This window comes from Acinonyx jubatus, chromosome C2 (assembly GCF_027475565.1).
Source record: "Acinonyx jubatus isolate Ajub_Pintada_27869175 chromosome C2, VMU_Ajub_asm_v1.0, whole genome shotgun sequence".
Classification (NCBI taxonomy): Eukaryota; Metazoa; Chordata; class Mammalia; order Carnivora; family Felidae; genus Acinonyx; species Acinonyx jubatus.
Genome location: NC_069384.1, coordinates 70,603,140 through 70,617,246, shown reverse-complemented (window position 1 = coordinate 70,617,246; position 14,107 = coordinate 70,603,140). Strand labels below are relative to the sequence as shown.

Below are 14,107 nucleotides of genomic sequence, written 5' to 3'. Positions count from 1 at the left end.
CTTCTATAGACTAATTCACATCTTGCTAGATTGTGGTATCACAAATAGAAATACCAGATAAACTAGTTCTGAAAGAGTTTGAATGTTATTAAAGGTACAGATGTAGCCAGTGGATGAACTGAGAATAGTAGAATATCTCATTTGAAAGAAAAAGGAAGGAATTTGATCTAAACCTTGGGGCACCTGGGTAGCTCAGGCAGTTGGGTGTCTGACTCTTGACTTCGGTTCAGGTCATGGTCTCCTGGTTCATGGGATTGAGCCCTGTGTCAGGCTGTCAGTACTGTCAGCTTGGAGCCTGCTTGGAATTGTCTCCCTCTCTCTCTGTCCCTCCCCTACTTGTGCACGCATATGCATGCAATCTCTCAAAATATTTTTTAAAAATTGAACTAAACCTTTATTAGATGAGTTGTCATTGCCATCTTACCTATACAGCAGAATGTATGGAATATAGCAAGAGTAGCTAGCAGGTAATTGCCCTAAGATAGGTAAACTGAAAAAGTACCAAGAAACAGATCGTTAACATATGCAAACTCAGGAGTAAGATCTTCAGTCAATTAGAGTTAGCATTTACTAAAGAACTTGACTCTTAAATCACTTCGTCTACTTCTTAAAGAGTATAGTCATATTTGCCACTGATCTAGGTTAATGTCTTCCTTTTTTGTCAAGTACTTTTAGTTGTTGAAGTAGCCATGTAAAAATCACTTGACTAGAGGGGCGCCTGGGTGGCGCAGTCGGTTAAGCGTCTGACTTCAGCCAGGTCACGATCTCGCGGTCTGTGAGTTCGAGCCCCGCGTCAGGCTCTGAGCTGATGGCCCAGAGCCTGGAGCCTGTTTCCGATTCTGTGTCTCCCTCTCTCTCTGCCCCTCCCCCGTTCATGCTCTGTCTCTCTCTGTCCCAAAAATAAATAAACGTTGAAAAAAAAATTAAAAAAAAAATCGCTTGACTAGAGAAGAAGCAATGTTTAAATAATCTCTTTGCAGGTACCAGCAACTTCAAGGTTTCTGCCAGTCCACTGTTGTATTCGCTTATTGAGAAGATGATGAAAGATGTGAGTGTATACCTAATTACAAAATCTATAACTTAATTTTCTCATCTAATTTACGTAAAGTAAAAAGCATTGATGTTTAAACAATCATCATAAATAACCAAGTACAGGAATTTAGAATAAATTCTATAGTAGCATTATTTAGGTCATGCTCTTAGCTTATTTGCTCTCAGTCTATTGAACTGTGTGAGGTGAGGGTAAACTGCCCACTGGGGGTTGTCTACAGAGTCCTAATGCTAAGGAAGCTTTAAATTTTTTTTTTAATGTTTATTTATTTTTGAGACAGAGAGAGACAGAGCATGAACGGGGGAGGGTCAGAGAGAGAGGGAGACACAGAATCTGAAACAGGCTCCAGGCTCTGAGCTGCCAGCACAGAGCCTGACGCGGGGCTCGAACTCATGGACTGTGAGATCATGACCTGAGCCGAAGTCGGACGCTTAACCAACTGAGCCACCCAGGTGCATGGAAGCTTTAAATGAACCTGAGAATGCCTAGCTGGCTCAGTTGGTAGAGCATGTGACCCTTGATCTCGGGATTGTGAGTTTAAGCCCCATGTTGGGTATGGCTTTAATTTAAAAAAATTAAAAATATGGGGCACCTGGGTGGCTCAGTTGGTTAAGCGACTGATTTCAGCTCAGGTCGTGATCTAACAGTTTGTGAATTTGAGCCCCACGTCAGACTCTGTGCTGACAGCTCAGAGCTTAGAGCCTGCTTCAGATTCTGTGTCTCCCTCTCTCTGCCCCTCCCCCCACTCGAGCTCTGTCTCTCTCTCAAAAACAAATATTTAAAAAAATTAATGAACTATACCTAATACTTAAATAAGAAGGCCAGATGAAATATTCACTGGGTAAAAACAAACATGCAAATGACCGTGGTTTTGCAATAGGAAGGAATAAGATTTGGCTAATGGGCTTAGAGGCCATATATTGGAATCATTAAAGATGGAGGAAACAAGGGTCAGGAACTTGGCCTGGATCCTATGGGAAACTAGGAATTGCTATCGAGTTTCCAGCAAGGCAGTAATGTGCAGATTAGGCTGCAGTAGTATAAAATGTGCTAGAAGGAAAAAGCCAGAAATAAGGTAGGCATCGTGAAGGCTAGAAAGGGCTTTTAAAACTGTACCACCTTTAAAATGGTTAAAGGAGGAAAACATTTTTTCTCTTGCTGTAACTAAAGGAACTGGCAGCATGAGCGTAGGAGGAATAACTTTAGAAATTGGAGATTGTTTTAGCTGTCTTAAATTTTTTTCAAGAAGAAACAATAAAAATTTTTTTTATAACTGTTTACAGATCGAAGTATGTTTGTGACTAGCCTGAATGACTGCGTGCAGAAAGATTCATTTTAGTGACAAATTAATTTTTCCTTTTATAGGTGAAACACCCAGTTACTGGGCAGTCTCTTTATCGGGACAGCAATTGGATCAACAAAGTGTAAGTTGAGAAAAGTGAATGAACAACTCGTAGAAAAGCAGAATCATCCAGTAGCCCCTGCTATGTTAGGTAGAGATCTAAACCTATCCTTGCAGTGAGCTTACCACCTATACAGTCATTTTAAGAATTTATTTGGGGATAGGGGTAGGGTTGCATGATAGCACAGGCTGTTCTTCAGAAAACCTAGAGACACATTCTTGCTTTCCTTGCAGTGAGAAATTTTCTTTGGATAATGCTGCTTTCCCTTTCCTTGCGTATTCTGGAATCCCAGCAGTTTCTTTCTGTTTTTGTGAGGTAAGTATGAAGAACTCTCAAGTTATATCTTAGCCCTTTCATCAGTTTTGAGACCAAATTTCCTAAAGTGCTTGAAATGTTGTCAGAAGTTATACACCTGCAGTTATTACATGCTCCCTTATTATCAGTCTTAACGTGGAAGTATTCTTAGCTTAATTAGCATTGGAATTTATTTGCTAAACCATCTTCACTTAGGTATGATGAGTTTTAATAACAAGGCTACCTACTGGACAGTGTGGGTATAGACTATTTCCACCAAATAGAAAGTTCAGCTGGAAATTGCTGTTCTTGATACCTGTCGAAATACGGTTCTAGACGTTTGTCCAAAGATGTTAATCTCCTAAACCAGGTACAAGGTTGTTGTGACACAGAACTTTGAACTGACCAAGTTGTAGGAAAGCAAGATAGGCTTGTTTCAGGAGTCATCAGAAGGCCCTGAAAGCCACAATGAGTAAACAAAATGATGAAGGCTTCTGCGCTGAAGCTGGAAAGCCAGCCCTGTAGTGGGCTTTCCCAGGGCTGAAGAGATCCTAGAGTTAATGTAGGAGGTCAGGGTGGAAGCTGTTGACTTTGGCATCAAATTATTGATGCTTTGGAGGCCAGGTCCTCACAAGACTTCTTATCACTGAGTGTTTTGGCCTGGAACTAGGAGGGGAAAGGTTTGGAGCTAGGGAGTGATGTAAGATCTGGATTCAGAGATTAACATAGGTGGAACTCCCTTGACCTTCTGCTAGAACAGCAGTATGGATGGCATTGAAATAGCTGGTCACAGTATCTATTTAGTACATTAGGAAGAACTGGATGTCAGGTGCTACCGTTGTGGAGGTTTATGGATGATTTCTTTTGACCTCCAGAAGGTTTCTTAAAAACTTCTTAGATGTCAAAAACCTAGCAGGTAATACAGAAGTGTATAGTCTGAAAGTGAATAATTGAGGTCAGATCAAAGGATTGGCAGTGAAATTGTCACCAAGGACAAAGATAGGGAATAGAGTTGAAAAAGTAGTTACTTAAATTGTCTAATCAAGGTGGAGAGAAGTTGTGAGCATCAGACATGTTTGTTAGAAAGGTAACATGTATGAATGGATCGAGTGCTGAATCATTAGGAAGAAGGTAAATTCAGGTCTAAGCGTGATGCTTTATATCAAAAGCACACTTCATACATGCTCTCTTCTTTCCTTATTTAATGAACCAAACTTCCCAGAGAAGAAAACAAGGATACAACCTCAAGAAATTCGGCTAGAAATCTTTTCAGGGTCTGTGATGTGATGGGACAAAGATTCTATAGAATCTAGAAGAAAGTAGTCATTCAATGAGTAGGTCAGATTCAGAGGAAATAACAAGAGTGATATTAAAGTAGTGGATGTGAGATAAAATTGGAGTAGGTATGTATTAGAAGCAAGAGATGAATTGAAACTGTTATCACCTTGAAGGGAAAATGAATGTGAGGTTCCTACTCTTATGACCCTCCTGTGAGTACATTAACCTAGCTTTGTTTTTCAGGACACAGATTATCCTTATTTGGGCACTACCATGGATGTCTATGAGAAACTCATTCAGAAAGTTCCTCAGTTGAACAAAATGGCACGTGCAGCAGCAGAAGTAGCTGGTCAGCTTATAATGAAACTTACCTATGATCTTGAATTGAACCTGAACTATGAGATGTATAATGACAAAATACTTTCATTTGTGAGGGATGTGAGCCGATTCAGAGCAGACATAAAAGTAAGTACTAATTAAAATCAGGTTCTTGTTGCTGAAATATCAAGCAATTATGATGTTTAGCTATTCCTGAGAAAGGACATGATGGGTAGCCAAAGTACATTTTAAGGGAACTGATATATCATTTTTCTTAGATTTTTAACTCATTTGAAAGTTGAGAGGTTGTGGGTTATAAATCTAGGATATACCACACTAGGTATTTCAGAGTCTAGAACTATGATAACTTTTGTTAAGGTATGTTAAGTTTTTGTAATTCCAAGCAACCTGTGAAGAGAATCCAGAGAATACAAAGATCTCAACCATGACTTTGAAACTATGAGTTTGGGCCATATATCATATATGCCTTTCAGGGATGTCACGGCTAGAGAGAGAACACAGTCAGTAATTACAGTCCTACTTAGTGTTCATCCTACGTGCCTAGTATTCAAATACTTGATAAAACCAAATTAATAATGGGGCACCTGGTTGACTCAGTTGGTAGAGTGTGTGCCTTGATCTCAGGGTTGTAAGTTCGAGCCTCACGTTGGGTGTAGAGATTACTTAAAAATAGAATCTTTTAAAAAATCAAATTAGTATTAATATGTGGCTTCTAACTGGTTATATGGTACTAGAAGTCAATTTAACAGAGATCCCTTAAATGAAGCAAATCACTGATAAACAAATCTTAATGATTATGGCTTTCTTGAAACTTGAAACTAATTGTAACTGATCAGAAAGTGGGAATTGTGAGACAAATCACTAGACTCTGAAGTTCACTGAACCAAAATGTTTTCAAATTTTCCCCCATAGGGAAATTGAACTGGAAACAATATACTACACAGGATTATATATTAAGTTAATTATGTTAAATTTCTCCAGGAGGACTGCTTCCTTATGAGACTAGGAGTGGAAAATTGTGCCATCTCTTGGGCTCAAATATGAGCATACCACTCTATAGAGCTTGGGGCCTCCTGGGCAAGCTGCCTAAGTCTACCATTCTCTGCATCTTGAGCTTGTCCACAAGCCACCCCCTTTTACCAGAACCAACTCCCTTGCTATCACTAAATTAGAAAGGTATATAGTATAACATCCTTAGAAATACAACATCTACTAAAGAACGTAATGTCTCTCTGCTTCAGGAGATGGGTCTGAATCTACAGTGGCTGTATTCTGCTCGTGGAGACTTTTTCCGTGCCACCTCCAGACTGACAACAGATTATAGGAATGCTGAGAGAACAAACAGATTTATCATGAGGGACATCAATGACCGTATCATGAGAGTAAGTAAACTCCTAAAAATGGAAGAACTAAAGATTGTTAATTTTTAACTGGTGGGCCTTGCATTTCTAAAAAGCAGAGTAGTAAACTACTCCAGGAGTCTAGCATCATTTGCTGCTTTAGAACTGAGCACAGATTTTTAACTCTTACTTATTAGCAAGATCTAGAACCAATATATCTAAACTGGAAGTCCAAGAGACATTTGTCCCAGTATTAACCTTTTTTAAGTTTTAAGAAACATTTTTAAGAAGGAATCATTAATGATTTTTAGCTATCATTTTCTCTGTATTCCTGTTCTCTAATTCAGCCCTTAACTGCTTCTATCTTAATCTGCCTAGAAGAGGCAGAAGACTCGATTACAGTAGAAGCTTGTAAATTTTCCATGTATATGCTTCAACTAAAAAAAACCAATATAATTAGAGTTCACTTTTACAAAAGGATTGACTATACAAAAGGATTGATTGATTATAGTTTTAATGTTAGAAGATAAGTAGCCTGGTTCTCCACATTGCTAAATTGGGGGAATTTTCACATTTCAAGTGAGAAAATGGCCGTTGTTTTACTGTGTCAGGCCCTTACACCAAAAGTCCCAGCACGGTGTAAGTTCTTATGTATGTTTTGTTTCCGTAGGTGGAATATCACTTCCTCTCACCCTATGTATCTCCAAGAGAGTCTCCTTTCCGACATATCTTTTGGGGCACTGGCTCTCACACTGTGTCAGCATTACTAGAGCATCTGAAGCTGCGCCAGGAAAACATCAGTGCTTTTAATGAAACACTGTTTAGAAACCAGTTGGCTCTAACAACTTGGACTATTCAAGGGGCTGCAAATGCCCTCTCTGGTGACATTTGGGACATTGACAATGAGCTTTAAATGTGGTACCCATAACTTATATGAGAACAGCAGGGTAGTGTGATTTTTAGACTTGTGCTGGTTGTGCTAAATTTTTAGTAGGGCTACAAAACCTAATATTGTTAAAATTCTACCCAGCCATCTTGGTACCACTAGATTTCTTTAGGCAGCAGCTTTTAATACAGGGTAGGTACCTGCACTTCAAGTTAAAGTGAATAACCACTTAAAAATGTTCATGATAGAATCTTTTCTCTGATTATCTCTAAAATTTTAAATGTGTTGTATGGTAACTGCCTCTTTCTTGTTAGAGTTATGACAAAGTCAGAACCAGTTACGTAAACTATTGCTCTAAATCCTAAGGACATGAACTGGTATCTTCTAAGTGGGAGGAGGGAGGTGGTGTCTCCTGGAGGCTGGAAGTGGTAGCTTAGTGGGATCCTCCACCTGCACTTGATGCTGGATAGGAGATACCAGGTTGTAAGACTTTATTCTCCAAATGAGATCTATGCCTTCCGTAAGGATTTAGCTGGTTTCCACATCCCTGAATGAAACAGTTAACTTTCAGAAGAGATGGGACTTGTTTTCTTGCTAGTGAGGTCTGAAACAGAGGTCCTTCCGCTGGATAAAGTGAGGTTCAACTGTTTATCACAGTAGTAAGGCCTTAATGTGTTAACCTCAAGATTATTTATGAAAAGAGGAGACCAGAAGCCAAAGACCTAGATTTTCTTTTCCTCTGCCCCTGCCCCATAAGCCTTTGTATTAGTTTTTTGTCGTCTTTGTGTTTCCCAAAGTATTTTGAAAGAAAACCAGCTTTAGGTGTTTAATTTCAAACTCAGTTTGTCAGACTTTAAAGAACACGCTGCCAAATTTTGGCCAAAGTGTTAATTTTTTGGAAAAGCTTTCTATCATTTTGGCACTGAGATATTTATTGTTTATTTATCAGTGACAGAGTTCACTATAAATGGTGTTTTTTTTATAGAAGATAATTATCGGAAGCAGTGCCTTCCATAATTATGACAGTTATACTGTCGTTTTTTTTTAATAAAAGCAGCATCTGCTAATAAAACCCAACAGATACTGGAAGTTTTGCATTTATGGTCAACACTTGAGGGTTTTAAAAAACGGCCACACGCCAAATAAAATTATAAAGCTAAATATTGGTGAAGAATTCAATTGAATTAGGAGTTGCTAATCAAGTTAGAATTTTAGTCAACCAGATAAAAATGGCAGTTCTTAAAGGGAAGGAATTGTGACCAAGTTATACATTAATGTCACTTAAAGGCTGTGATACTCATACATGTGAAATTTTACGGCTCAATTTATCCAAGGTGTAACTTTAATTCGAATTTTGCAAAATTTCCAGTACCTTTGTCACAAACGTAACTCACATTATCGGGAGCAGTGTCTTCCATAATGTATAAAGAACAAGGTAGTTTTTGCCTACCACAGTGTCTATATCGGAGACAGTGATCTCCATATGTTACACTAAGGGTGTACGTAATTATCGGGAACAGTGTTTCCCATAATTTTCTTCATGCAATGACATCTTCAAAGCTTGAAGATCGTTAGTATCTAACATGTATTCCCAGCTCCCTATAATTCTCTTTTAGTTTTAGTTGCAGAAACATTTTATGGTCATTAAACATTTGGTGGGTGAATTCAACCACTATAAAATAAAATTACTTCATTCGAGAGTCTTTGTTTTTAAACCTAATGTAGTGTTTTATTATATTTGTGGTTTCTCCAGGTCTTCTGTTTAGTGGGATGGTAGTCCACATTTACAATGTTTGCTGTTGACAAATGAATTTAACTTTGTCCCCTTATTTGCATGTCATCTCCTGGAAACTTAGTTCACACAAGTTTATATCCAGAATTGATCTTTTAGCTTAAATCAGGGGAAACTTGTATAGGAGACTCAGGGGGCTGGGGGAGTGAAATGTGTAGGGAAGCAAAGCTTGCAAAAGGATCCTTGATCATGTCTCCCTACCCATTAGTATATGGTGGTTTTAAGTTAAACAGAGATGTGAACAAATAAGTTTGAAGCTACATGAGTAAAGACTTTATTTTCTAGTCCACCATCATTATAAACCTGATAATCAGTTGTTTGTTACAGGGCAGTTCACCCTAAGAAACTGCCACCTAAGAAAAAGTCCATAGACTTAACGTCCCTTACCGAAGTTATTACAGCCTCACTGAATTGTTTCACTGCTCATGGTCTATTTAGTCTTCACGGTGTTTTATCTTGAACTGGTGTTTAGTGTAGCTAAGTGGAAAGGTCATAGCTGGGATTCCTGGTTTGGGTATCATGCTTTACCACACTTTAATGAAAGCTCAGTAACTTCAAGACATACTATGAATATGGGCATACATTTTACAGCAGTAGATCTCTTCAAATACGTCTTTTCTGTAGTGAGGATTGAGTTATTTCTAATCAAAAAAGCCAGTAAGTGGTAAGAGGCGTAATATTTCTGAATGAAATGTGTATCTGACTAGTGACAACCTGCTGGACTTCAGATTTTGTCTGGTTATAGATATCAGGTGCATTTTGAAGGTAAAGGATAAATGAGCTCTATCATGATTCACTATTCTAGAACTTGCATGACCTTTACTGTGTTTCCTCTTTGAATGTTCTTGAAATTTTAGTTGGCTAAACATGGCTTATTAGACTTGCCAACCTACTGCTCATCGATATCTTTGTAAACAAATGATATGCCCTTATAATTGTGTCCAAACTGGTATGTGCAACAGTGTGGAAATTCCTTATCTGATTTAATAAAATGCTTGAACACGGAGTTGTCATTTTTTAAAAAATAGATTATATTGTTTTAGGGCATTTTTGGGTTCACAGCAAAATTGAGAGGAAAGTGTAGAGTTCCCATATACTCTCTGCCTGCTCACCCGTGGCCCAGCTTCCCCCACTATCAGCATCTCCCAGCAGAGTAGTACACATGTTACAATTGAACATACATCGACATATCGTTATCGCTGAAAGCCTATAGTTTACATTAAAGTCCACTCTCAGTGTTGTATATTTTGTGAGTTTGAACAAATCTATAATGAAACATATCCACCATTTATAATACAATACTGAATGGTTTTATTGTCTTGAAAATCGTCTGTTCTCTGCCTCTTCATCTTCCTCTGCCTGATCTCTGGCAACCACTGATCTTTTTACAGTCTGTAGTTTTTGCCTTTTCCAGAATGTCACGTGGTTACAATCATACAGTAGGCAGACTTTTCAGATTGGCTTCTTCCACTTAGTAATATGCATTTAAGGCTTGATAGCTCACTTTTTTAAAAGTTTATTTATTTTGAAAGAGTGCGCACGCAAGATAGAGAATGAGTGGGGGAGGGGGAGAGAGACGGAGGGACAGAATCCTAAGCAGAATCCTAACCAAGCTCAAACTCACCAACATATCATAACCTGAGCCTAGCAAGATCAAGAGTCAGATGCTTAACTGACTGAGCTACCCAGGTGCCCGATAGCTCACTTCTTCCTAGTGCTGAATTTTATTCCATTGTCTGGATGTAACTTAGTTTATTTATCCATTTATCTGCTGAAGGACCTCTTCATTGCTCCCAAATTTTGGCAACTATGAATAAAGCTGCTCTAAACAGTTTTTACGTGGGCAGGTTTTCAGTTCATTTGGGTAAAGACCAAGGAGTACAATTGCCGGATCATATGGAAATAGTATGCTTAGTTTTGTAAGAAATTTCCAAACTGTCTTCCAAAGTGGCTGTACGATGTGAATTCCTGTAGCAGTGAGTTCCTGTTGCTTCACATACTTGCCAGCATCTGGTGGTGTCCACTGTTTTGGATTTTGGCCATCCTAATAGGCGTGCGGTGATAATCTTGTTTTGATTTCCGTTTGTCCCATGACATGATGTTAAGCATCTTCGTATATGCTTATTTATCAGCGTATGTCTTTGGTGAGGTGTCTGTTCAAATCTTTTGCCCCTTTTTCTAGTTGGGTTCATTTTATTGTCGAGTTTTAAGAACTCCTTGTATATTTTGGATAACCATACCATCATTTGTCAGATACATGTTTTGCAAACATTTTTTCCCCAGTCTATGGTTTGTCTTCTCATTCTCTTGACAATTGTCTTTTACAGAGCATGAATTTATAAATTTTAATGAGGTCCAACTTAATTATTTCCTTCGTGAATCATGCTTTTGGCATTTTATCTAAGTCACTGCCAAACCCAATGTCATCTAGATACTCTCCTGTGCTGTCTTTTAGTAGTTTTACAGTTTGGCATATTACATTCAGGTCTGTGATCCATTTTGAATTCAGTTTTGTAAAGGGTATGTGGTCTGTGTCTAGATTCATTTTTTTGCATGTGGATGTCCAATTGGTCATGAGTTTTTGTTAAGAATACTCTAGTAAGACTCTCCCCTCTGAAAACATGAGCTAAGTAATTTTAAATGTCCTAAAAAAAATTTTTTTTTAAAAATTAAAAAAAAAAAGGGGGCGCCTGGGTGGCTCGGTCGGTTAAGCGTCGTGACTTCAGCTCAGGTCATGATCTCACGGTCCGTGAGTTCGAGCCCCGCATCGGGCTCTGGGCTGATGGATGGCTCAGAGCCTGGAGCCTGCTTCCGATTCTGTGTCTCCCTCTCTCTCTGCCCCTCCCCCGTTCATGCTCTCTCTCTGTCTCAAAAATAAATAAAAACGTTAAAAAAAAAATGTCCTTATAGCTACATTAGAAAACTAAAAAGAAATATGTGAAAATTTTCTATATTTAACTCCATATATCCAAAATACTGTCATTTCAACCTGTATGCATTAAAATTACTGCCAAGATATTTTATACTCCTTCAGAGTTAAGTCTTCAAAATCCATTGTACTTCTAGCACATCTCAATTTGGAATACCCGCATTTCAAGTGCTCAATAGCTACTTAACGGTGAGTGGACACTGCTGCTGTATAGCAAAAGGCATAATTGGTAGGGCTTGCTTGCTTGCTTTTTTTTTTAATAGGCTTTCTGTGCAATTACCAAAACCATCATACGGTTTCATCTCATCACTACAAGTGCCAGCTGGGATCCTTCAGTATGATTGCAGGAATTGCAGCCCCTAGAATAGAGAGGCTTTTTAATTGCTTCACCTGTGTCCAAGCTTGCCCTTGTGAGAATTAGTAGCCACATGCATATCCTTGAGGAAGTTGCAAGACAGTAATGAAACTGCTTTGTTCCATAGAGGGGAAGTGCCTACATGAAAGATGGTGAGGAGACAGGCCTAAACAAATATATTTGAAGACATCTGTTTATTTATAAGATACACTTCCCTTGGAATATAATACATCAGAATGGCTTCCTTACGGCTACCAATGGGTTTACTTTTTTAGGTGGTTCAGTCAGAGCCTTTACCATTTGCTACATCTAATGCATCTCACATGGATTTCTTTGACTAGTTAATACTTTTTTTGAAAATCTGTACATACTAATTAATGGTCAATGTACAGAACGGTCTGATTGAAAACTTTTTCTTCTTGTTTTTCACAATTTCTCCCTCTTTCCACAATCACCAGTTTCCTGCATATACTTTCAAAGTAGTCTCTGCATAAGTGAGAATGTCCATGAAACCTTGATAAAAGCACACACAGGAGGGTGGTTGTTGGTTCCACTATCATAATGGAAATCCCTGCAACCCAACCCTCCGACTGCTTACAGTGATAAACTGGTTAAAATAGAAAAAATTCTCTCTCCCTGCCCCTCCCCCACTCTCAAAAATAAATAAATAAAACCTAAAAAAAAGAGAAGGGGAGGTGCCTGGGTGCCTAAGCATCAGACTCTTGATTTTAGCTCGGGTCATGATCTCACTGAGATTGAGCTCCATGGGCTCCACGCTGATAGCGCGCAGAGCCTGATGGGGATTCTCTCTCTCCCTCTTTCTCTGCCCCTCCCTTGCTTCTGCACCTGGGCTCTCTCTCTCAAAAATAAAACTGGGGCACCTGGGTGGCTCGGTCGGTTGGGCATCCAACTTCAATTCAGGTTATGGTCTCAGAGTTCGTGAGTTTGAGCCCTGCGTCGGGCTCTGTGCTGACAGCTCAGAGCCTGGAGCCTGCTTAGGATTCTGTGTCTCCCTCTCTCTCTACCCCTACCCCCCTCACACTGTCTTGTCTTAAAAATAAACATTAACATTTTTTTTAATAAACCTTTTTTAAAAATAGAAAAAAAACAAGAAAACCACCCAGGGACTTTATAAAGTAAATAAAAGCAAACAGACTGGAGGGTAGTAAAACCTGAAGTGTTTGACAAGAACAAAAAGAAGAGACAAAAACTAATAGAATAATGGTATGCCAGAGTTCATTATTGACCTATTAACATTCTAATTAAAAGTCTGTTAGTGGGTTAGGAGGAAAAAAAGCTCATTCATATGCTGCCTATAAGAAACACTTTATTTTTATTTTTTAAGATACTTGTTTTTGGGAGAGCACAAGTGGGGGAGGGATAGAGAGAGGGGGACAGAGTCCCCCTTCATGCTGACAGGCTTCATGCTGACAGGCTTGATGGCAGTGAACCTGATGTGGGGCTCAAACTCACGAACTGTGAGATCATGACCCGAGCCAAAGCCGGAATGAGTTTAAGGTTAAAAGATGGAAAAAAATAGAATAGGCAAATTAGCATAAGACTAGAGTGGCTATATAAATACCAGGTAAAACAGACTTCAATACAGAGATTATTACCATGGATAAAAATTAGGAACATTTCATAATGATAAAAGGAACAATTCATTAAAAAGATAGTACAAGTATAAATGTGTATGTGCCTAATAGCCTTAAAATATGTGAATAAAACGTTTAAAGAATTGAAGGAAGTAACTGACAATTTTGCCATAGTAGATTTTTTAAAAATTAAAAAAGAATTTTTTAAATAGGCTCCATGCCGTATGTGGGGCTTGAACTCATGACTCTGAGATCAAGAGTCACATGCTCTGCTGACTGAGCCAGCCAGGCACCCCACTGTAGTAAATTTTAAACACCCACTTAGTAGTCAATAGACAAATCAGGACAAAAGATTTGAACCACTTTATCAGCCACCTCAATCTACTTGACATTTATAGAATGCTACGTCCAACAACTGCAAAACACATTTTTTTTAGGTACCATGGCATATGCATCAAGATCCAACGTATTCTGGGCTGTAAAACAAGTGTCAATGGAAGTATTGAAATTATACATAGTGTATTCTCTGACCACAGCGGAGCAAGAAATCAATGACAAGATATCCAGAAAACCCCCAAAACATCAGGAAATTAAGCCACGTTTTTTAAAGTAATTGATGGGCCAAAGATGAAATCACAAGAGAAGTTAGACAAATTTGAACTTCATGATAATTACGATATAAAGTATGCGGATGCGGTAAAGCAGTAGAGATGCGCTGCTCATTACAGTAGCCGCCAGCCACACATGATCAAATTTAAATTAATTAGAATTAAAGGTTCCAAATCCTGGGGCACCTGGGTGGCTCAGTCCATTGAATGTCTTGACTTTGGCTCAGGTTATGATCT

The 14,107-nt window shown here is 38.6% G+C and overlaps 1 protein-coding gene across 2 annotated transcripts in view; it reads left to right on the top strand.

Annotated features, from left to right (window-relative positions):
* Nucleotides 1-9,389, top strand: part of TFRC (transferrin receptor) — a 52,885-nt gene extending 43,496 nt beyond the window's left edge. For both annotated transcript variants that reach the window (XM_027061099.2, XM_027061098.2), the window contains 6 exons: nt 981-1,048; nt 2,417-2,475; nt 2,688-2,769; nt 4,270-4,491; nt 5,607-5,747; nt 6,376-9,389. In XM_027061099.2, coding sequence (XP_026916900.1) covers nt 981-1,048; nt 2,417-2,475; nt 2,688-2,769; nt 4,270-4,491; nt 5,607-5,747; nt 6,376-6,618 — 815 coding nt within the window. In that variant the 3' untranslated portion in view covers nt 6,619-9,389. The remainder of the gene's footprint in view (nt 1-980; nt 1,049-2,416; nt 2,476-2,687; nt 2,770-4,269; nt 4,492-5,606; nt 5,748-6,375) is intronic.
* The last annotated feature ends 4,718 nt before the right edge of the window (nt 9,390-14,107 follow it).